The sequence below is a fragment of the Ictidomys tridecemlineatus genome, chromosome 2, assembly GCF_052094955.1.
Source record: "Ictidomys tridecemlineatus isolate mIctTri1 chromosome 2, mIctTri1.hap1, whole genome shotgun sequence".
NCBI lineage: Eukaryota > Metazoa > Chordata > Mammalia > Rodentia > Sciuridae > Ictidomys > Ictidomys tridecemlineatus.
This window is the reverse complement of record NC_135478.1, coordinates 48,806,854-48,832,437: the sequence shown is the minus strand read 5'-3', so window position 1 is coordinate 48,832,437 and position 25,584 is coordinate 48,806,854. Positions and strand designations below refer to the sequence as shown.

General features: G+C 36.8%; 1 protein-coding gene across 2 annotated transcripts in view; it reads left to right on the top strand.

Annotated features, from left to right (window-relative positions):
• Hacl1 (2-hydroxyacyl-CoA lyase 1) overlaps nt 1-25,238 on the top strand; it is a 38,373-nt gene extending 13,135 nt beyond the window's left edge. For both annotated transcript variants that reach the window (XM_078038515.1, XM_078038514.1), the window contains 10 exons: nt 960-1,072; nt 3,509-3,644; nt 7,374-7,479; nt 8,759-8,842; nt 10,037-10,138; nt 12,171-12,325; nt 19,583-19,741; nt 21,514-21,621; nt 22,542-22,728; nt 25,045-25,238. In XM_078038515.1, the coding sequence (XP_077894641.1) occupies nt 960-1,072; nt 3,509-3,644; nt 7,374-7,479; nt 8,759-8,842; nt 10,037-10,138; nt 12,171-12,325; nt 19,583-19,741; nt 21,514-21,621; nt 22,542-22,728; nt 25,045-25,077 (1,183 nt within the window). In that variant the 3' untranslated portion in view covers nt 25,078-25,238. The remainder of the gene's footprint in view (nt 1-959; nt 1,073-3,508; nt 3,645-7,373; nt 7,480-8,758; nt 8,843-10,036; nt 10,139-12,170; nt 12,326-19,582; nt 19,742-21,513; nt 21,622-22,541; nt 22,729-25,044) is intronic.
• The last annotated feature ends 346 nt before the right edge of the window (nt 25,239-25,584 follow it).

The window sequence follows — 25,584 nt, the reverse complement described above, 5'->3', positions numbered from 1 at the left end:
CAGAAAGACTTGTTTAGTGCAGTCTCTGTCCTGTGCCATTTGGGGACCATGGGTAAGTTACTGTCTATGAGTCTTTATTCCACAGTGGTGAAACTAAGGTAATAGTAATACCTCTCTTTATTGTTTTGAAAATTAAATGAGAAAAAAATGGCATATAGCATTAAATAATTGGTTTTAATATGGTATTTACTATTACAACAACAATAACTACTACTATTGCTGTTACAGTGCAAAGCTATTGACCCCTGTCTCCTGTCAATGAATTGCCTGTTTGGTTACTAGATATTGGGGAAGAACTGTTAATTTACTAGATGTGATAAGGATATTATGTTTGTGTAAGAGAATGTTCTTCTCTTTTAGAGCTGCATCAGGAATTTTTTAGGGTGAAATGTCTTGATGCCTGTAATTTACTTAAAATGATTGGGTGGGGGGAGCTGGGTTGTGGCGCAGTGGTAGACTGCTTGCCTAGCATGTATAAGGCGCTGGGTTGGATCCTCAGCATCACATAAAATAAATAAATATTTATTAATGTAATGTGTTCATCTACAACCATACATATAAATGATTCGGAGGAAAAAAACATGCACATGTGTGAGTGAAGCAAAGGTGGTAAGCTGGTATCAATTGTTAAATCTACATGGTGAGTTTATGGAGTTTATTGTACTATTTTTCTACTTTTTTAAGGGGAGAGGGAGTACCAGGGATTGAACTCGGGGTCACTCAACCACTGAGCCATATCCCCAGCCCTATTGTATTGTATTTAGAGATAGGGTCTCACTGAGTTGCTTAGGGCCTTACCGATGCTGAACTCGCCATTCTCCTGTCTCAGCCTCCCAAGCTGCTGGGATTACAGGCGTGGAGCATTGTGCCTGGCTTCTACCTTTTTATGTATTTGAAATTTTCACAGTAAGAAATTTTGGAGTTGGCCTGTTTTAATTAAGAGAGCTGTTTATTTGCAGGTACAAGGAGTGCTGTATGCCACCTCCTGTTAGCATGGCAGAAACCTCTGCTGTGGGTATGGCAGCATCTATAATTAGGAATGCCAAACAGCCCCTTCTCATCATTGGGAAAGGTAACGTTGAATAGGACTAAGTCTTTCGAGGCATTTGAAAGAATGCTGATTCTCTTTTGGAATTATTTTTATTTATTGTCTGCTCTAATGTTGAAACTGGAATAAGAGTTTTCTTCATCTTCATTTTACATTATTAGTTTTCAGATCATATAATTATCCTTGATTGTCCAGAGATCTCTTACGAGGAAATTATTAAACTGCTTGGGACTTAAGAGTAAAATGATTTTTTTCCTATTGTAAAAAATTTTGGGAAAATCTAGAAATATAGGAGAAATCTCTTCATCCAGTGATTTTTAACCCTTATACTTTTCTATTCCTTTTTTCATAGTAACATTTTTGAAATTATTTTTTAGACATAATTCTTAATGTCTGTTCACATACGTATTAATACTTTACTGGTGAATATTTACTGTTAGTTTATAGTAGCTGTGATGAAAATATCCGTGCCTAACGCTTTTTTTCCTATTTAGGATTTAAGACAGATCCCCCCAAAGAGAATCGACTAAGTCAAAATATTTTTTTTTTTTTGAAGGGGGAGAGAGAGAGAGAGAGAGAGAGAATTTATTTTTAATATTTACTTTTTAGTTCTCAGCGGACACAACATCTTTGTTTGTATGTGGTGCTGAGAATTGAACCCGGGCCGCACACATGCCAGGCGAGCGTACTACCGCATGAGCCATATCCCCAGACCAAGTCAAAATACTTTTAAGGCTTTTGGTATAAACTGTTAATTGCTTTCTCCTGAGCTGTGGTACCAACCAATTTATACTCCTATCAGAAATTTATTGTTGTAAGGCTGTTGGGATCACCTATGACCATGTTAATCAGTTATACATTACTTAGATATCACATAGAAACTAAAAATAGTTTTAAAGAAAATGGTGAACAACTGAAATAATTCTGAGTTGAATGCATTTTATGATGTATTTTGGCAAGCAGTTGCTCTGAGTCTCAATATCTCACTTGTAAAATAGGAATATTAACTCCCTCAATAGGGTATAAACAGCAACAACATATGTGGAAAGCACTCAGTGGGTGCTAGTTTTCATTCTTCCTTTAATAAACACTTGATGAGTACTTATGATAAGGCAGAGATTATAAAACCATTCATGAGGACTACAGAAAAATAATGATTCCTACCTATAGAGTAATAGGCCTGATACCTGATTACATGTAAACTCTTAGTGTGTAAAGAGAGACCGAGGTGGCTTCTCCAGGAAAGCAGCAACAGTTTGCCTTGTGTAGGTGGTGCAAAGACATTCCAGAAGGCATGGCACAGCAGCTATACCTTGAAAAACTGGGTAATAGTTCACTAAGTTTCAGGGAGAACAAAGACAGTCTAGGAAGAGAGACTGAGTGTACATCGACATAGAGTAAGAAGGAGAATAAGGAAACTTGCTGCATAAAATCTAAAGTATTTTTCATTGTGTATGTATGAGAAAGGAGTCGGGGAGAGATTCTGTAGGGGGAATGTGATACTGGATCTGAAAGTACACTATACTATTTAATAAGATTCAGTAAAGAATTTAAATTCCAAATATTGATAGAATTCTGCTAACCATGAAAAAAGTATAAAATTAAATAGCTAAGAATAATAGTGGCCTTGATCAAATGAGAAATGGAATCATTCCTATATTTCAGCAAACATTTAGTGTTTTAAATGTCAAAGACATGTTACTCTTCAGGCATATAGTTGTAAAAAACAGGTATATATCACCGTTCAAGTTAGCCCTGTACAGTCACAGCATTGTAGAACCTATAGAAAGATCTGGGGAGCCTTAGGAATTTAAGCCCTCTTAGACTAGTGCAGACTGGATTTTCTGGTGATGGATGTGAGAAGATAGAGGGAGCCTTTCTCTTTCAGTGCAGAGCTTCTCCTGCCCACCTGGGCCTCCCAGTAGATACAGTGTATTTAGTAAATTGCCATTAGTAGTTCAGCAGGATGATGGCATGGAACAGGTAAGTGATGTATCAACAAGAGATGCATGGTATAACTTTTGTTTACTCTTCAGATTAATCTAGAATATTATTGAGGGGAAGTTAGAATTATTGCTTTCTTTTTTTTATCTTAATTGATTTTATTTTATTTATTTTTTTATTGGTTGTTCACAACATTACAAAGCTCTTGACATTCAAGTGGGTTATGAACTCCCAATTTTTACCCCAAATGCAGATTGCAGAATCACGTCGGTTACACATCCACATTTTTACATAATGCCATATTATGACTGTTGTATTCTGCTACCTTTAGAATTATTGCTTTCTTAAGCACTTAAAAATACCAAAGATAAAAACCATAGTTACAGTTTATTTTGTTTTTAAGCCCATGTATAAGCAAAAGGAAAGTATTTGAGGCCTAAAAACAATTTCATGTGAACTATTTGGTCCCAATGCCAAACTTAGCTAAATCATCTAATACATTTCCATTTCTTATAGGTGCTGCTTATGCCCATGCAGAAGAGAGTATCAGGAAGTTGGTGGAGCAGTGTAAATTGCCATTTTTGCCTACCCCAATGGGAAAAGGTGTTGTCCCTGACAACCATCCCAATTGTGTATCTGCAGCCAGATCCAGGTATGTGGCATTACACATTTTAAATACAATGTTGTGGCAAATTTTAGGCTAACTTAAATTGTTTTGTTACCTTAATGCATCTGGAAAGAAGTTCTGAAAGAATCATGTAATTCTAAGACTACCTGCTACTTTTGGACTTTTCAGTACTTTAAAGATGTTATCGAGTCTCCTCTGGCTCTTGTGGGTTTAGTTGAAAAATCTGCAGTCATTTGAATCTTTGTTCTCTTATGTAGTAAGTTCTTTTTATCTGTCTGCTTTCAAAATTTTTCTTTATCTTTGGTTTTTAGCAGTTTGATTATGATATATCTGGACATGATTTCCTTTGGGTTCTCAGATCTTTTTGAATCTGTAAATTTTGTCTTTATCCAATTTTATAAACTTTTTTATGGTTATTTCTACACCAATATTTTGCTCCTCCTAACTCCATTGGTACTAATATTATACATCTTGATTTTTTCCAAGTATCTGTTCACTTGTTTTCAACCCTTTTGTTTCTTACATTTTCTGTTTCTTTGCTCAGAATTTCTATCCTTAAGCTTATTTCTAGAATAATTTTATTTATTCTTCATGGAACATAGTTATAATAGTCTTTATTCAGTCTTTATTGCTTTAAAGTCTTTATTTAGTAATTCTAACATCTGGGACTTCTTGGATTAGCATGTATTATCTTTTTTGAACATTTTTCTGTATTGAGTAATTATGGGTTATATCCTAGATTGGTTAATAATAGGTTGTGAGATTCAGGTTCATATTAAAATCCTTAGAATGTTGATTTGTTTTGTTTGTTTGTTTATCAAGCAGTCAACTGATTAGGTCAGGTTAGGGTCAGACTGCAGATTCTCTTTTACTTAACTCGGGGCACTAATTCCAGAGTCAGTTCTGCTTCAGAAATTGTGCTATTATGTTTTGGGTCTGTTTGCAATTGCCTTGCTTTTGGGGGTGAGCCCAGACACTTGCTGGTTCATATCCAGAATTGGGGATTTCTTTTCTCTTCTCTCCAGGGTCTCTCTGGTTTCCACCTCCACTTTCTTTTTTCCCAAAAGTGCCTTTTCCAGGTCCTTGCTGCAGCCTTATAATACCACACAGCTGGGCAAGCAAGAAGAAAAAAACAATGGAGACTGATCCCATACTTTAGACCATAGGGTGGGGGTGGGGGTGTGCTTTTTCTAGTTCCTTTTACCTGAAAAATGACATTTATCTTATATTTTTGGCTGCTGGGGAAAAACCACAATGAAGTTCTCTCTAGCTTGCAGTGTGAATCGAAGCAAGTAAGAGAGAGAAAGGTGTGTGTGTGTGTGTGTGAGAGAGAGAGGAAGAGATGGAGGGAGGGAAGGGGTGTGTGTGTGTGTGTGTGTGTGTGTGTGTGTGTGTGTGTGTGTGTGTGTGTATGTGTATGAGTATGTGAGAGTGGTGGTGGTTTGATGGTATCCTGATCCTCTGGCCAAGAAGACAGTATTTATTTCTAAGTTTTTGCCATCTGCAGTTCTGTAATTAGAACTTCCGTAGGCAGCTTAGCAAAACCCTGTCTCAAAATAAAAAAATAAAATGGCTATGGATGTGGCTCAGTGGTTAAGCACCCCTGGGTTCAATCCCTGTACCAAAAAAAAAAAGTTAAATGTCATATTTGCTGCTTATGTTTTTTGTTTAATGCTATTACATCATGCCTTTACTTTTTCAGTATACTTAGGATAGTAATCAAATTCTTATGTATAGTAGTCAAATTAATTCTTATACTGTTAAGTGTGTTTAATATTGTGACTTAGTTTGAACTGAAGTTTATCTTTATTCTAACTAGATTTTGAGAAGATAACATTAAAGACATAAATAGTGTAAAAAGTATTGCAAAGGATTATAAATAATTGAATTGATAATTTAAAGAGTTGTAGAGTATCGATAAGCTAATTCATTTTGCAATTTGCAGTTTTTATCTGTTTGTTAAATTAGTTTCCCTAGGATTGACACAATGTACGAAGATGCTTTTTTGAGTAAATACCTGATAGCTGAATTTCTATGAAAAATTGCATTCATCACTAAAGAAGACAAAAGCAATAAAAATAGATTTTGTACAGCAAGAGGAAAATGGAGTCAGCCAGAAATCAGGACAATGAGGAGTAAAACAAAACAAACCTCATTGCAATTATGATAATAAAGTGTCTCAGAAAAAGGCAGAAACATTCTGATTGGATTAATGACAGCAACTATGTGCTATAAGAGCTATCAAAATGACACAACTTAAACACAAGATTGAGGAAAGATATATGAAATAAACAAAGCAAGAGTGGTATGTTAGTATCAATGTGGATATCAAAATAAAACTCATTCAAAGATTGGAAGTTATATTAGACTAAGTTCTTTATTAGAATCTAATAAAGATTAGAAGTATTAAGGTGTATAAAATAAAACTATTAGTAATATACTTGTATAATATTTTGGAAAGCAATTCAGGAATATTAATTGATAGTCTTAAAAATGCCTACTTCTAGAGTGCTGGGAATGTGGCTCATTGGTAGAGAATTTGCCTCGTATACAGTAGGCCCTGGGTTCAATTCCTAGCACTGCCCAAAATAAAAACAAACAACCCTGCTTCTAGGAATCATTGGGAAATGTGCATTAAGATTCAAACATTGGGGCTGGGGATGTGGCTCAGCGGTAGCGCGCTCACCTGGCATGCATGCGGCCCGGGTTCAGTCCTCAGCATCACATACAAACAAAGATGTTGTGTCCACCGAAAACTAAAAAATAAATATTAAAAAATTCTCTCTCTCTCTCTCTCTCTCTCTCTCTCTCTCTCTCTCTCTCTCTGTCTTTTAAAAAATAATAATTATAATCATCTTTAAAAAAAAAAAAAGATTCAAACATAGATGCTGGTGTTGTGGCTCAGGAGTAGAGCATTTGCCTAGCATGTATGATGCCTGGGATTTCATCCTCAGCACAAGGGTAGAAGGAAGGGAAGGAGAGAAAAGATATGCAGCCCCACAGTGGAGAACATTAAATAAATTGTGGCATATATGTTCAGAAAAACATGTAACTTTTAAAAAATTGTACTTAGGAACTTAATGATAAAGAAAATGTTTATGATAAGTGAAAGTATGTGTGGACTGTATTATATAAGCTCAGTTACGTAAAAATATGCTTACATAGAAAAAAAGACTAGATGAAAATATGCCAGGATATGAATAATAGTTTACAATTGATAATATTATTGAGATTAACTTGGCTTTTTTGGTTGTTTTTTTTCCTGGTTTTTTTTTTTTCAAGACTATCTACAGAGGACTTATGTTTCTAGTGATAAAGTAACGAAATGGATTGTAGATACAGTTTATGATAATATTTATTCTACTTAATTTATCTTTTAGATTACTATTTAAATAGAATAGGCTTTATAAATTATTTTAGCTTGGATGATCAAATTTACCCTGGAAGCGAATTCATAAGTTTAATATAAACTCCAAATTATCTAGACATTAAAAATACTTCCAAAATTAATTTTAGAATAATACAATTAAGAGGGCTGGGATTGTGGCTCAATGGTAGAGTGCTCACCTAGCATATGTGAGGCACTGGCTTCAATCCTCAGCACCACAAAAAAAATATATAAATAAAATAAATAAATTTAAAATAAAGATAATGTGTCCACCTAAAATTAAAAAATAAATATTAAAAAAATAATTCAAATAAGAAATATAGATGTACTCTTTGTATTACATTCATTTTTTTTTTCTTAAATAGGGCTTTGCAATTTGCTGATGTGATTGTGTTATTTGGTGCTAGACTGAATTGGATTTTACATTTTGGACTTCCTCCAAGATATCGGCCAGATGTGAAGTTTATCCAGGTACTCAGAAAAGATTTCAGAACAGAGCTGTCTGTGGCTCATCGATCTTTCTCTCAGCCATTATCAGATCTGCTTTCTTTTTACAAAGGAAGATTTTAAAAAATTGTCTAACATAATTAAAGGCCCTAAAGTTATCTGCCTTTTCAAACCTCAACATCATGTTCCAGTTTACTTCTGACCAGAAAACTTTTCAAAATAAAGTTTTGAAAAGCAAAATCCCAGTTCAAGTATATTTAAAGGTTGAGAATCGAAACTCAAATAGGATGGTAGATAAGAATGAAATATTCAGCATTGTTATGGAGTGAGTTTTTCTTTTAGAGCCAGAACTTTCACTCTTTGGTTAGAAATCTCTAAACTATTCTGCTTTTACCTATGTCATTAAACCGTGTCTGAAAAATACTCTTACCTCTTTTTGATTCTTCTATCATTCTGACCCTCTTTATAATCCAGTTTCTATGCTATAGGAAGAACTACCTATCTAGTGACATGAGTGAGCTCTGTTTGCCCTAAACAGATTGGCCTCATTCCATTTAATGTTTAATGACTCAGCTTCAATTATAATTTTCTCCCAGCCTGCCATTCATTTTTTTAAATTTTATTTGTTCCTTTTAGTTATATATGACAGAACATATTTTGACATATTTGCCATTTACCTCTTAAGGAGTCAGTAGTCCCTCTTGCAAAAGCCATTTTTACTTGTTCCTGGCTGTCCAGAAATGGAACCTCTGAGTAAAGGGAAAACAATCAGGCCATGCTTTAGGAGTGTTTCTCGGAGTGTGTTTCCTGAACCACCAGCATTTGCATTGCCTAGAAAACCTGTTAGAATTGCACATTTTTGTACCCCATCCCAGACTTAATTAAATCAGAAACTCTGAGATGGACTCCTGCAGTGTATGGTTTAACACATCCACTAGGTGGTTCTCATACATGCTCAAATCTGAGAACCTCTTCTCTAGATTGGAATCTTAAGTGTATTTCATTTGAACCTTATTATCAATTAGATTCAAAAACTGTAATTGATCAGCACAAAAAATTCCTGTGGGTATAATGGGACAATAGAATTCCATAGAGAAGATTTTAAAATGAGAAAAGATGAGGAGGTTCTCTATACTAGCTATGATACTTGGAATAGTTTTATGGGTTTTTACTTTTATTGAGGAACTTTTTGAGTTGAAATCAAATTTTATCATATATGTACAATCCATTTATTCAGCTTTAATTGACTTAAAGATTTTGAAGAATAAACATGACTTGTTCTTCAGCCTTTGTTCTCTTTTAGGTTGACATCTGTGCAGAAGAATTGGGGAATAACGTGAGACCTGCTGTGACTTTACTAGGAGACATAAATGCTGTTACTAAACAGGTAGGAGCTTTTGCCTGGATTTAGTTTATGTGGATTGAAAAAGTCAGTTCTTGAAAATATCTTGATTACCTTGGTGACAGGTCTGTTAATATCTATTTTAAGCAAAATTTATGATGGAAAACTATTCTTTTTCTAATATTTATTTTTTAGTTGTAGATGGACACAATCTTTATTTTATTTATTTATTTTTATGTGGTGCTGAGGATCAAACCCAGGGCTTTGCACATGTGAGGCGAGTGCTTTACCACTGAGCCATAACCCTAGCCCCGGAAAACTATTCTTAGTGTAACTGTGAAATATGTAAACTTTAACTTCTTGTGCATAACTCATTTTCATGTAAGTTAAACATTTTAGGAAGGTACTTTAAAAGTACCTTAAAGTCATTCAGTAGGAAAACAGGGATTTATTAAGTAAGATCCGGCTCTATACACTGGAAAAAAAAATTAGGGTGTATTTTGTTTTTGTTTTGTTTTATTTTAGTTAATAAAGAGCTTTTTACTATCCCAAAGGCCTGTAATCAATGACTTGTCCAGGTTCTTGTTATTTGTATATAACATATATTCCATTGTAACAGGAGATAAAATATTGTCACATTTACTACTTGATTTTAGAGAATATTTGTTATCATAAGCACCCAGTATTAAGATACATCTCCAATCACATATGAAATCACTGTGGAGTCTGTATCAGAGGACTCTGGGTATTTACCAGCCTTCCTATAAGGATTCTAGGTAGGGAGTTGTTTTCCTTCAGTGTCAAAGACTGAAGAGGTTTAAGAGCCCTTGCCTGTGAGATGTGGAGGAGGTGGCACCTCACTCTGTCCTACAGAAATCCCAGCATCTGGCAGAAATTCACACTGACCCAAACAAAAGCTTACCATTTTACCCATTTATCAGTTGTTTTCTGCCTAGAAGAAAAGCAGAATATGAGCAATGTGAATGGTAGAATTGCATAGCAAGCAGTGTGTCTTCTTTAAGAAGAGATTTTAATTTTAATAGGTGTAGGTGGTCAGGATGCCTTTGTTTTAGTGTTTTTTTTTTTTTTTAATGTGGTGCTAAAAAATCAGTGCCTCACACATGTCAGGCAAGTGCTGTGCAACTGAGCTACAGCCCCAGCCCAAGAAGAGATTTTTATATTTATGTGATTTAAATTTATTTTCAAAAAGGAAAGAAAACTTTTATGTTTTTCTTTTAGCTTTTAGAACAGTTTGATAAGGCACCATGGCAGTACCCTCCAGAGAGCAAGTGGTGGAATACTCTGAGGGAAAAAATGAAGAGCAATGACACTGCATCCAAGGTAACATGGGACCCCCTGAAAGTCAAGAACACCTCAGGTTCATGGCTGACTTAGTTCTGCCCTAAGTCACCATGCTGTGCAGAATCATAAATGAAAACCACAGGGCTTGGAAAAAGGGGTTAAACTCACAACTGTAAAAAACTTTGTGAAACAAAAATAAGGTAGGAGGAGCCTAATACAAATGGTAGCAAAGTTTTAACCATGTTTATGTAATAGATACATATATAAATATGGGTACTTTGCCTTGAAAAAGACATGAAGTTTCTTGTAGAATTGGACATCATCTTGGCTTGCAGCTTGTCAGTTACTGTGAAGTGGTAGAAGGAGGGTGAAAGTTATAATAGCAGATGCAGGTGGATGTGGCTTATTGCCCCTCAGTTTGATTTTGGCACAGAACATCAGTTTAGTGATCTTTTGAAACCTTAAGTCCTGGGGCATGTCAAGGCTTGGTTTTCTGCCTTTAAGTTACAAGTCCTTTAAGGCATACAAACATAATAGATAGCTGTTTCATTAAAACTGAAAATTTGATCCACATATTGCCTTCTTTTTTATTTAACTTTCGTATTGCTGCTGAAAATTCTTCTGTGGTTTTCTTCTCTGCACTGATAGTTAATGCCTGACAGTGAAGGCTTTGGAAGGGAGTCTATATATCCATTACTATCACTAAAATGAATCACTTCTTCTGGATTTAGTGATTTCTGTTTTAAGTGTTTGTATATATGGTGCTTATTCTTTGATTATGAAATAGGTTGTTCCTGAAGTGTTCACTATTTTATGTATTCAAATGTGTCTTGGTTCAGCTGGGTGTGGTTTTCTGTTTACCTAGTGTTTCTTGCTGGTGGAATCATGCATTAACACATAACACATAAGAAAAGCAAATTAGGGCTGGGGATGTGGCTCAAGCAGTAACGCACTCACCTGGCATGCGTAGAGCGCTGGGTTCAATCCTTAGCACCACAAAAAAATAAAATAAAGATGTTGTGGCCACCGAAAACTGAAAAATAAAATATTTAAAAATTCTCTCTCTCTAAAAAAAAAAAAAGCAAATTATGCACATTTAATTCCCTAATATGTTCATGGTCTTGGAAAAAATTCACATGTTCAAAGCAAACAGAGCAGAATTGATTATACCTGATTTTGTCTTACATCGGAATTTTAATCAGTAACTATTTCTCCTATCAAGAACTAGTCTCAGACCTATTTTCTAAACTGTGTTATAACTAATCCCTTCTTTTCCCTAGGACTCTCCATAATTTAAGATGAATGGAGCTTGACTCTCTTCTCTGGTGTAGGAGTACAGGAAGGTCCTTAGTCCATCTTGGTATAATCTCCAACAGAGGATGGTAGCCCAGGCAAAGAGGTAGTGTTAGGGACAGATGAAACTTGCTGCTAAAGGCCAGGTGGCTTTCTGTCTGCACTAGAAAGCCATATATACAGAGGCATTTGTAGCTTGTGATTTTTGCTTGTTGTTTTCCCCCTCCATTCAGAACTCTATAATGGTGGATGTAGTACATCTCCTTTAGTCTCCAGTGTATGGGGCAGAATCAGATTTTAGCATTGTCTTCTGTATTCCTAACATTTTATTTTTAAATTTAGTGCCATATTTTAGATGAAAATATTCTGGAATAAAAATTTTATAAATAAAAAGTTTTTGTAAGGCAACATTATCCTAATAGTGCTTAAATAAGATTGTTCAGGTTTTGTTTAATTCAGTGTATCTTAGCTATCTTTAATGTACAACTTCTTAGAGTCTTTAATATGCTCACCTATATTGTGGCTCTCCAGGAAGAAGAATATTCCCTGGTTTATTTGATTGTGTCCCAAATTGGGACTGTGGGACACATTTTTCTTAGCATATTGTCACAGGTTATTTAGCTCCTGAAGAGTTGCCATTGTACAGCCATTTGGAAATTGGGTAGCCTCTAATGATTAACTAACTATTTCCAGATAAGTTTGTTAGTAGATTATTGATAATGGTTATTTTCATTGTGTCCCAATCTAATTTAGAGTATATTTCCTTCTACTGTTTTAGGAATTAGCTTCCAAAAAATCCCTGCCTATGAATTATTACACAGTATTCTATCATATTCAAGAACAACTCCCCAGGGACTGTTTTGTGGTAAGCGAGGGAGCAAACACCATGGACATTGGACGCACTGTGCTTCAAAACTACCTACCTCGTCACAGGTAAGACTTTTGAGAAAAAAATTATAATTGATTATGATGTGTTTACTTTGAAGCTATCATAATGTAGATTAAGAAAACATTTTAGGGAGGGCAATGAGGTAGAATAGAGGTACCATTCATTTGCCTGCTTCTCCACCAGATGGAACCAAAACAACAGGTATATAGCTGCATATTGAGGTGGGTGGCCATGGGAGAGCACTGGAGTTCAACAGTGGAGACAGACCTAGTAAAACCAGGTTTTGGATAATAGAATATCAAGAAAAACAAAGCATCCCAGCATTTATCACATGGCAATATGACTTGAGGAGGGTTGGGGGAGTATATACCCTTAGCAGAGGTATAGGTAAAAGAGAATCCCAGCAAACTATTGATGCAAAATTTAAAGCCTCACAGAAATAGTCTAAACAGATAAGAGACCTGGAATCAGCATGGTGAACTAGCTTTGGAGAAGGAGTTCACTGCCTCACCCAGCAAATTCTCAGGGTGCTATAATCAGGAGCCATCTTAAGAAGGGTCCTGTTGGCTGAGCTTTTACTGCTCTGGGGGTCAGAAATCCCTGAATCTTCCCATCTCCAGGCCATTCTACTGCATTACCTCACAGGTGGCCACCTCATAAGACAGTCTTGGCTCAGGAGAGTGACTTTGACACAAACCTGCTGAGGGTTCTATCGTGGGAAATGTAGACTGTCATACAGAGAAGAGCAAAAGGTGCTTCCCTGTAAAATCAGTAGTTCAGGGAACCTGCCCTCTGAGCGTTAGAGAGTGAATAGATGTGTGTTTCATGAGGGAGTCAGGACTCAGGACATCAGAATCTTGAGGGTTTACAGATCTTTGTAACCCTGTTGCCCCTCTCATCCTTCAGAGGTGATGAGAGACACTGCAGCGCCAACATTTGACTCATAACTCTTGGGAACACTGTACCTATGAGGGTTCCCTGGATCAGAGGCACTTGTACCCTATCAGATTATTCATTGCTAATAAGTGAATATGATGCACAGGTGGGGGACTTTGATCTTGGCCCATGCCTCTCCCTATGAAGCACCAGGAACTGAGCCAATGAATGAACAGAAAGCAAGAACTTCATGCCATTCACTGTGATTGGAACAACAAGTATCAGAGTCTCTTTTTAAGTAACAGATCCAATATCAACAGAGCCTGTGGGAGCCTCCATCACCTGAAGGGGGCTTCTACTCCCATGGTTGGAGTAACCACAGAGGGCACACCCCACATATTCTGCTCTCTATACCACACCTGACTGAGTTCCCAGAGGACTTATACTCTTGAAAGACCTACAGAAGCAGTGGGTTATTCAGAGTTCCTCAGAGTCTGATATGGTGTGCACTGTGTCTATACCTACTAATCACAGCCAATAAACCACAGGGAGATTACACCATGGAATCCAATTGAAAATAAACTCAACTTTACACTACAAACCAGTACCTAAGAACACAGCATTAAAAGAAACCTGCTTACTAAGAAAACCAGCATATAAATGAAACAGAATCCATCCCAATAGATGTGTAAATCTTAACATAGAAACACAAGACATATGAAAAATAAGGTAATATGACATCTTGTAACATTCTTAACTCTAGGAACAGATTCTGACAATGTTGATGTAGATGAAATTCTGGATAAAGAATTCTAAAGAATGATTTTCTGAAAGCTCATTGGAAGTCTAGGAGAATAGATAAAGAGTTGAATGAACTAAAGAAAACAATGCAGAATAGGAACTGGAAATTCAGTAAAGAGGTAGAGATTCTGAAAAAAGAATCGAACAAATATTTTAGAAATGAAAAGCTCAGTAAGTCAGATAAAAAAACTCAATTAAAGCCTCAAAAACAGATTAGATCAAATAGAAAAAAGAATATTGGAGCTTGAAGACAAGTCTTTCAGTATATTATATTTAAATAGAAATTTTAAAAAGAATAAAGGAAACTTACAAGATCTCTGAGACACCATTAAAAAAATCAAACATCTGGCTCAAAAGTATATCTGAAGGTCAAGGGCATGAAAAACCTGTTTGCTCCAATAATAAAAATTTCCCAAGTGCTGGGAAAGAAATGAACATTCAGGTACAAGAGGCATTTAGAACCCAAATAGAGATAACCAGAAAAGAACGTTTCCACAATTTATTGTAGTTAAACTGCCAAAAATACTGGCAAGAGAAGGAATATTAAAATCTGTGAGATGTTCCAAGTCACCTTTAAAGGTAGACCATGAGTCTAAAAGCAGATTTCTCATCAGAAACTCTGAAGGCCAGGAGGGTACAGAATGACATATTTCAAGTCCTGAAAGAAATTAACTGCCAATCAACATTACTATACCCAATTAGGCTGTATCTTTCAGAATCAAAGGAAAAATAAAGATTTTCCAAGATAAGCATAAACTAAAGGAATTCATGACCCTAGACCAGCATGATGCTTAAAGGAGAGCTTTTGGTATGATATGTTCTGCTTTCATTTTTGTTTGATTCAAGGACTTTTTAAATTTGTTTCCTATGCCCAGAAGAGGAAGAAAGATAAACACCATCATGAGAGTATGAGAAAGAATACATCCCACTAAAAGGGTAGCTATGCCTATGAGACTTAGGAAAGAATCAAACATTATCAGTAGAGTAAACCATCAAACTTCAAAGATAAATAAGAGAGGAGAAATAAACAAAAATTCAAAACCACCAGAAGACCCAACAAAATGACATGAACAAGTACATACCTTTTAATAATAACTCTTTTGTTTAATTGAGGTTGAACACAATACCTTTATTTATTTATATGTAGTGCTGAGGATTGAACCCATTACCTTACACATGCTGGGCAAGTGCTTTGCTGCTGAGCCACAACCCCAGCCCCTCATTAGTAACTCTTAAATGTAAATAGTCTGAATTCTTCAATTAAAAGACAAACTGACAGAATGAACTTTTTTTAAAAAATTTTTTTAGTTGTAGATGGACACAATATCTTTATTTTTACTTGTTTATTTTTATGTGGGGCTGAGGATCAAACCCAGGGCCTCACGTTTGCAAGGCAAGCACTCTACCACTGAGCTACAACCCTAGCCCCCAGAATGAACTTTTTAAAGAAGACCCAGCAGTGTGAAGTCTACAAGAAACTCACCTCACCTGCAAAGACATACACAGATTAAATGGATGGAAAATGATATTTCAAACAAATAGAATCTGAAAGAACGTAGGAGTGGCTAAACTTATAGCCAACAAAATATTCTTTAAGACAACATCAGAAGAGACAGAGAAGGTCACTATATATAGATGAAGGGAACTATATATGATGAACTGTTCATTAAGAAGATATAATAATTATAAATTTATATACACTGAACATCAGAGCATTCAGCTTTATGAAACCAACTCTACTAGACATAAAGGGAGAGGTAGGCCCCAAAACAATAATAGTGGGTGACTTCAGTACTCATTCTCATCAATAGGTAGATGGTCCAAACAAAAAAGTCAGCAAATACCAGTTAAATTACACTAGAGAACAAATGGACTTAACAGGCATTTATAGAATATTCCATCCAACAGCTGTAGAATGCACATGGAACTTTTTCTAAAATAGTTCAGATATTAAGACACAAAGCAAATCTTAACAAATTCAAAAGAATGAAGCAATATTTTGCATTTTCTTCTTCCATCATAATGGAATGAAACGAAGTTAACCAAAAGCCAGTATATGCCTATAATTCAGCGACTCAGGAGGCTGAGGCAGGATGATTATAAATTCAAGGACAGCCTTAGCAGTTTAGTGAGACCCAGTCTCAAAAAAATAAAGGACTGGGTACTGTCAGGGGTAAAGTGCCCCTGGCTTCAACTTCAAGTAGCAGCGGGGAAGAAATCAACAACAAGAGAGACAGGAAATTATAAAAACCACATGGAGATCGAACAATACACTTTTTGATCAACTAGTAGATAATTAAAGAAGTAAGAGGGGACATTTTAAAATTTCTTTGAATCAAACAAAAATGGAAAGAACACTGAAACTTGTGGGGTGCAGCAAAAACGATTCTAAGAGAAAAGTTTGTAGCAATGAGTACCTATGTTAAAAAAGAAGAAAGATCTCAAATTACATTATGGTCTCAACACCTTATTTTTTCCAAATAAGAAAAAAAAATTCATATCAGCAGAGGAAAGAAACAGTAAAGATCAGACACAAAGACCAGTGGAAAATAGAGAACTCAAGTCAGGTGCCATGGTACATAGCTGTGATCCCAGTGGTTCTGGAGGCTGAGGCAGGATCATAGCCTCAAACCAAACTCAGCAATTTAGTGAGACTGTAAACAACCTAGTGATAACCTGTCTCCAAAAAAAAAAAAAAAAAAGTGTGTGTGTGGGAGGTTCTGAAGATGTGGCTCAGTGGTTAAGCACCCCTGGGTTCAATCTCTGGTACCAAAAAAAAAAAAAAAAGAAAGAAAAAGAGAACCCCAAAATTAAACCCATATATCTACAGTCAACTGATTCTCAACAAAGATGCCAAAAGTGTACATTGTAGAAGGTACAGCCTCTTCAGCAAATGATGCTTGCTGGGAAAACTGGATAGTCACATGCAAAAGATTGAAATGTGTTCCCTGGCTTTTCCCTTGCATAAATTTCAACTCAAAATGGATCAAAGATCTTAATGCAAGACCTGAAACTTTGAAACTACTGGAGGAAAGATGGGGATACTGGCACAATTAACAATTTCATGAATAGGACTTCAAAAACAAAAGCAAGAATTGACAAATGAAATTACATTCAGTTAAAAAGCTCTGCACAGCAAAGGAAACAATCAACAGTAAAGAGAGAGCCTACAGAATTAAAGAAACGGAACTAAACAGAACCAAAAAGACTTAACATCAAAAGAACAAGTAATCTACTCAAAAAATAGACAAGTAATCTCAACAGATACTTCTTAAAAGTACAAATGACCAAATAGCTACATGAAGAAATGCTCAATATCTTTAACCATCAGGGAATACAAATGAAAGTCACTTTGAGATTCAACTTTAGCCACGTCAGAATGGCTCAAAAAAAAAAAAAAATCCTGGTGAGGATGTGGAGAAAAATAAACCCTTATACACTGTTGATGAGATTGGAAACTAGTACAGCCACCACAAAAAACAGTATGGAGGTACCTCAAAAATAAAAAATAGAGCTTACCATATGATCCCACTCCTGTGTGCATACCTGAAGAAATGAAGTCAGCATGCAAAAGCAATATGTGCAGCATGTGCAACCTTTCTTTATCATGGCACTATAAACGATAGCCAAGTTATAGAATCATTGTAGGTGCCCAACATCAGATGAATGGGTAAAGAAAATATGATAACTATACACTAGAGAATATCATTTAGTCATGAAGAATGAAATCCTGTCATTTGTAGGAAAATGGATGTAACTGGAAGAACCTGTTACATGAAATAAACCATACATGGACAATTATCTCATGTTTTCTCTCAAATGTAAAAACATAAAAAACAAGAGAGAGATGACCTGAAAGAAGAAGAGGGACTGTTAGAGAAAAGGAGAAAGACTGAGGGCAGGGAAGAGAAAGGAGGCCAAAGAGGGATGGATGGACACGATATATGTGTGGATAGAAATGTCACTGTGGATTCCATTAATTTGCACAACTAATATGTGTTAATCATGATAAAAATAGGAAGTCATCTGAATGTTGATGAATGGAAAAATAAGTTAGCATCTCTTGATTTGATACTCCTTTTTTTCTTTTTGTGGTGCTGGGGATTGAACCCAGGGCCTTGTGCATGAGTCAAGCACTCTACCAACTGAGCTATATCCCCAGCATACTTTTCAACAATTTAAATGAATATACTAAAGGTACTTGAGTCAGCATGAACACATATCAGAAATGTAATGTTAACTGAAATAAGGTACAGTCTAATGCCATCTATATAATTTTAAAATAATACCAAATGCATGAGATTAATAAACACCAAATTTAAATTAGTTATTACCTGTGGAGAGGTAGGGATACAATAGCACCTGGGAGAAGTACAGAGGAGGCTTTAACTCTTCACAAAATTCTACTTCTTTACAAACACAACTAAGGGATGAGGTGGTGGTTCTCTGGAAGTGGAGTGTCCTCTGGTGCCCAAGGAGGCTGATCACTGGTTGCTTTGGAACCCCACTGGTCACCAATGCCCACAAGCCTCATTTTCTCCAGGACCAGCCTACCCCAGAGTGGGTTCCAAGTCTGTTCACTACTGGACTGGTGAGAGTGTTGTCAGTGTTTTGCTTCTGAGCCTGCATCCAACTGCTGATTTTAGTCCTTGCTCTCTGATGATCTCCCTGGCTAAAGCCTCCACTCTCCATGTCAACTAGGCCTTGGACAAATTCTTTCTGACAATGTCATGGACTTACATGGCAGAAAACTGCCAAGGCAGGTCTTTTGACACTCTCAGCTTTAATCTTTGCTGGGTTTTGTTAATTCCAACTATGCAGTGGATGCTCTGACCTTTTTAACTTAATACCTTAAGAATTGATTGTGGGTCTGAGGTTGTAGCTCAATGGTAGAGTGAAATGTGGGGCAGTGGGTTCCATCCTCAGCACCACATAAAAATAAACAAAATAAAGGTATTGTGTCCATCTACAACTAAAAAAAAAATAAAAAGGAATTGATTGTTCACCTCCTTTGCTCTGTCATTGCCATTTGACTGGCAATAGGAGGAAATAACAGAAAAGTCCAAGTTGAGACAAATCTTCTAATTACAGTTATTTTAATAATTCAATTATAAACTGGGACTTAATTGTCAAATATATTTTTGTTACTTATTCTAAAATAATCTGTCTACAAATATAAAAGTGTAAAATAGTGTAACTTTTCTATTGTGAAAATCTCTAAATGAAACTAATCTATGAAAATAAAATTTTTAAGAAGTTAAATGCTATAGAAAAAAGTTTTAGAACTGTATGTGTTTATAGTATAAGGACATATAAGTGAATTCTTGGTTGAGTTTTTACATAGAGATTTTATGCTTGATTTATGATTATCATGTGACAATTTACATGCTTATTGTTCTAAGGATATCTTTAAAGTCCTCTGAGCAATCGTGTGGCTTTTTCTTCTCATGTTCCTTATTCTTGACAAATCAGTTCCTTCTAGTCAAAAACTTTTATATTAAAGAGAATATTTTTATATTTTCTTATTTTCCAATGAGCCATGTAAATATAACTAGAAGGTTTGTGCCAATGCCACCTTCTATGACATGCCCCAGAGATTTTATTTTGGCTTTGTTCCCCAACAGGCTTGATGCTGGTACTTTTGGAACAATGGGAGTTGGTTTGGGATTTGCTATTGCAGCTGCTCTAGTGGCTAAAGATAGAAACCCTGGGAAAAGGGTCATCTGTGTGGAGGGAGACAGTGCCTTTGGGTTTTCTGGCATGGAGGTGGAAACCATCTGCAGGTAAGACACAGTCCTGCAGCAGAGCATTTTCTTCTCCTAAATGTGAAAATTTACACATAAGACCCCCTTGCTTGACAGTTTCCAAGTGTTCCCCATATTGCCAGGTGCCCTGAGCATAGCACTGGTAGGTAACACAGTGTAAATAACCTGCAGAGTGGTGAGGTGTAGTTTTGAGGTCACTGAAAAAGAAAAATGGGCCTGAGAGAAGCTTGTTTTCTGCACTAAGATAGAGCCTGGTGGTTAAGAGCATAACCTCTGGGTGAGGTGGCCTGGATTTCAGTACTGGTTCTACTCTGTCAGGCCAAGTGATTTTATTTGTGTCATTTAACCAAGCCTCTCTCTTCCTCTCTAAAATAGGAGTAGGAATAGCAATAGTTCCTGCCTTAGAGAGTGATTGTGAGGAAGAAATGAAATAATCAGGGTAAATTTTGAAGTGATGCCTAGTGGATATGAGTCATTCAGGTTATATTTTCAGTCATGAGGAATCATGGAGAAACTCATGAGTTGTGGCTCCTACTGAAGGATTAAGGGGACCCCCTATCCCCAGCTATATTTAAACTGTAGTAAAGCCATTCGGTTCTTAGGACTCTTATTAGGACTTTTGTGAACATGTTTTGGGGCTTTTGCTTTTCTTTTTGTGGGTACTGGGGACTAGACCACTGAGCCTCATCCCCAGCTGTATTTGTATTTTATTTAGAGACAGGGTCTCACTGAGTTGCTTAACACCTCACTTTTGCTGAGGCTGGCTTTGAACTTGAGATCCTCCTGCCTCAGCCTCCCAAGCTGCTGGGGTTACAGGTGGTGCCACTATGCCTGGCTTTTTGGGGCTTTTGAAGCTTTGGTATATTAAAACTTTCAAGATTGGGGGAAGATACTGCCTGTTAGAGTGTCAGTATTGGCAACTAAGTGACACCAAAAAATTGATTTATGAGGAGTCAGCTTTCTGGAGAGTAACGATTCCCTTTTAACCTGGAGAGCAAATAGTTGCCACAATCCTATAGTATAGCAATGTGTGGTTCAGTTTTGGCTTCACTGCCTATCCTAAGAAATTAATCTGTTGGAAATAAAACCCCTATTCTTTTTCTGTAACTAATGAAGTTTAATCAGTTGTTTGTTTTGCTTTTTTTATTGGTCTCTTTTCTTCGTTGAAGACATTGCTAGACACTCTACTGATTACAGCAGCTGAAGCATCTCTGATTACAGGTAGAAGTGTGAGCACAAAGTGACTCTGCCAGTTGCTGTGTGCCTCTCACAGCATCTAGGAAGGACTGGTTGTCTGTGAGGAGCTCAGTGAATAGAAAGGCATTTTCTAAACAGTATTCCTAGCAACTTCTTCAGAAGACATGCTTCAGAGGATATTAAGTAGAAAGGTGTTGCCCATGTGGTGGCACATGCCTATAATCCCAGTAACTTGAGAGGCTGAGGCAAGAGTTCAAAGCCAGCCTCAGCTACTTAGTGAGGCGCTAAGCAACTCGTGAGACCCTGTCTCTAAATAAAATACAAAACAGGGCTGGGGATGTGGCTCAGTGGTCAAGTGCCCCTGAGTTCAATGTCTGGTACCAAAAATAAAGTAGGAAGGTTTTATTTTTTTTCTGCCACTCTATGATGTTTCTGTTGATGGTGTAATATTCTTTATTAGGATAATAAATGCTTGGTTTTTAGTTTTCCTCTATTATTACAAAATGCCTATAGAAAACTGATTTTTAAGTTAACATTTACACCAAAAGAAAAATTGAAGAATGAGTTCCTTCTTATTTTGTTCTCATTTTGAGGTACAATTTGCCAATCATACTCTTGGTGGTGAACAATAATGGAATTTACCACGGTGTTGATAAAGATTCTTGGAAAGAAATGTTAAAATGTCAAGATGCTACTACAGTGTAAGTAACCCAGAACAGTGTGTATTTGCTTTCTCTCATCTCTCTCTCATTCTCTCTTTAAGAGTTTGCTGTATTGGAATGTGCTTATGTCATGTGAATATTGTTTGTTTCTATTGTCAGCCCCTTTAAAGGATAGAAACCCTGCCTTCATTGTTCCTCTTTGCACAACTCTCTCTGATTAGTGCTTTATAAATAGTTTGTAGCTGATGAAGACTCATGAGTGTATGTCTAAGCTTTGCTAATGACGGGGCTTATTGCAAGGTCCCCAGTCTTAATGTTCCTACTACACCAGGGAGGGACATGGATGTTTACAGATTGTTTATGATCCAGAGGTCTTCCTTCCTTTTACCATTTGGATAAATCTTGGTCATCCGATGGCAGAGCCAAACTAAGACTGTTACAGCTGGCTATGGGGTGGGTGCAAGATGTGAATTTGTGAGCCAGCCAGGATGTTTGTTAATGCCTCCCAGACTTCATGTGCTGCTTTGTTGTTGTGCTGTGACCATTCCTTTCCCTTTTGGATTCTAATAGTTGAAAGTGTAGTCTCGGCTATCTGGCATAGTAGCCACTAGCCACATGTTGCTACTTATATATTGTTAAAATTAAATGGAACTAAAAATTCAGTTCTTCAATTTACTCATATTTCAAATGCTTACAGCACCAAGTAGCTGGTGGCTGCCATACTGTCTGTAAAACATTTCCATCATCACAGGAAGTTTTCTTAGATATTTCTATAGACAATAAAAAAAATAGGGAAAATTTCATGTTCTGACAGCTTAAGTGTCAAGATCAAAGGGTTAGATATAAAAGTATGCCTTTCAGCTCAGCTTCAGTTTTTTCACTGATTATTTCAGAGAATTTTTTTTTTTTCCTAGAAGCTTTAAGGTTTAAATTTCATTGACCCATAACGTCTTTTTCAGGGCCCCTCCGATGTGTCTCCTGCCAGACTCACATTATGAACAGGTCATGGCTGCATTTGGAGGTAAAGGATATTTTGTACAAACACCGGAAGAACTCCAAAAATCCCTGAGGCAGACCCTGGAAGATACTACTAAACCCTCTCTTATCAACATTATGATTGAGCCACAAGGCACAAGGAAGGCCCAGGTAAAAGCATTTGCTAAGCAGAAAGCAGGAAATGCATCTGCTCCTTCCTCATCTCCCTCCAGAAAGGAACACTATTACCCAGAGTTCTTTATAAACATGTCTGAGTTTGGCAATTTTATCAAATGTTCAGTGAATATTTGCTGAGATATCTTTAGGTGTACTGTGTTAGGAATAGCGTGGTGAGCAAAACCAGGCTCAGTCTTCATCTCCATGTAGCTTAAACTGTTTTGCAGGGGAGAGGACAGTCCAATAACCTCACAGCTGAAGGTTGCATGATCCACCAAGGTAACTCAAGAGGAAAGGGAGCCAGTTCTAAGCAAACACACAACAAAGGAATCTGATTTATATTGGAGTTATAAGGAAGGCTTCTGGGAGGAAGTGATACTTAAACTGAGATATGAAGGATGAATAGGGAGAATCTGTCAAAGAGGAATGGAAAAAGATGTGCAAAGGCTGTGTGGCAAGAGGGAGCAGGCCATGTCTGAGCAACTGCAAGAAGGCCAGAGCAGCTGGAAAGGAGAATGGAGTACGCACAGTGGGAGATGAAATTGTAATAGGATAATTAGTGCAGTAACATCCAATATTAGTTACTTTGACCTCTAAAGCAAAACTACACTGTAGATTATAGCAGTAATATAATGCCAGTGCTACATGATTAAGTTGCTTTTGCTCTTGGTTTTTCACGTTTAATTTTGCCCTCTGGTCCTGTCACTCACCTGCTCTTATACACGTGTCCTCCATGTTTCCACCTGGTATGTCAGCCACTCTTTTCAGAACAGATTTTTTTTGAGTGCTTTCTGTCTTGGTTCTTAGACTAGCATCCACTGTAGAATCTCTTCCTTTGTTGAACAAGGCAGAACACAAAGAGATATCTGGACGATTAATGAAATATAGGGAACTAATTTAAAAACTTAAGATATGTAGAATTGTTTGTGTAAAAACAGACATCAGAGACTGGAATTTACCTTATAGCCAAGAGACGGGATATTCAAGGTGAAGTCTGGTAATGAGGAAAGTGAGCACAGACAGGTTGAGTCAGGATGGGGATGGGCAGGTAGCATTAGCACGGATTTCTGTGGAACAAGAAGGCAGACTGTTTTGAGATTGGGTCAGCCACCTTGAAAAATGTACCCCTGTGGGCTTATTGATTGCCTTTTCTTTTGTTTTCTGGTGCTGAAGATTGAAACCAGGGCCTTATGCATGCCAAGCACATGCTCTACCACTAAAGTACATCCCCCTTGCCTTTTTTTCCCCTTGAGTTCTATTTTTTGAAGTGATTTTTCTCAGCCAGACACCCAGTGGACAGGTTCTTAAATCATGACATTTTATTAATTTATAACTGGGTATATACTTTCCAGTGACTGGGATGTTAGTTTTGTAAACCAGGATGCCCTTTTCCTGGCATCAGGGCATCAAAGTACTAGGGAAACTAAAGCCACTGTAAGACCCTGACAAATACTATCATAAAAATGGCCTTGATCTGTGTTAGTCATGGAAGAGCCTGGTGACTTGCTTTCTTTCTGCTAGTGATTTCATCCTTCTAAAGAAATGCTTCCAGTGATCCATTCTATTATTTTCTCTGTGAATTTTGTTCAGGTATTTCTGGGGAAGTTCTTATCCTTGTCTTATAATTCTGTGAGGATTATCCTTATATATCTTGCATTTAATCACTTCTGAATTATCTTCCTTTCAGATATATATATATATATATATATATATATATATATATCTGAAAGGAAGATAACACACACACACACACACACACACACACACAACACACACACAACACACACACCATAGTTTTCATGTTATTACTTTTCAGTGATGGTCCCTTAGCCGTTTACCACTGAGTCACAGTGTAGGCCTGCTGCTTCCTGCTTTAACATAGGCAATATCTACTTCTCTGCAGTGTCCTGTGTCCAGGCCACAAGTGTAGGATGCTGTTAGTCCTGGAAAAGGTTTCCATGCATAGTTCTTTTTGTCCTTGTTCTCAGACCCTGTAGCTCAGCCCTCCATGGGCCTCCATCCTCTCTTCTCCTCCTTTCAAGTTATTTCTGCTTCTTTCATTCTCAAGTTTGTTATGCCCTGATTGCAGTTCGAGGAAGAGGACCCAGAAAGCCATGTTACGTTGTTTGTAGGGCCAGGCAACAAGGTTCACTAGTGGATTGTTAGCTCCTTTTTGGGAAAGCACTAGATCAAAGACAGACCTCATTGATAAAAGTCCCTTGTGTGGGACTTTTAAATTATAGAATAAGCAAAACAGAGTACAGTTTGAGATGAATTATTTCTTCTGACTGAATGTCTTTTCTTTTCTAGGATTTTCACTGGCTCACCCGCTCTAATATGTAAATAAAGATGCCAGTAGGTGTTCTTGAGGGATTTTCTCTTTCCTACAAGGTTGAATTTTGTTTTCCACAGCAAAGTTACTACAAATGTAATGGTGCAAAGAAAAATAAAATAATATTTTAAAATAACATTTTATAATAAAGGAATTAATTAAATACAGAAAAGTTACATTGTTTGTTTCAATTTCAATCATAAATGTCCCCCCAAGATCTGTATGTATACTCAATGCCTGTCACCAACCTGTGGCACTGTTGGAAGGTAGTAGAACCTTCAGGAGGTGGGGCCCAGAAAAAACGAGGTTAGGTCATTGGGAACTTGCCCTTGAAGGGGATATTGGAATCCCAGTCCCTTCCCCTCCTCCGCCTCACACTCCTGCCGCGCTGCTGCCTCACAACAGGCCCAAGGGCCATAGGGCCAAGTGATCGTGCACAGAAACTTCTGAAATCCTGAGCCAAAATAAATCTTTCCTCTTTTTAAGTTGATTTTCTTAGGTATTTTGTCAGTGACAGA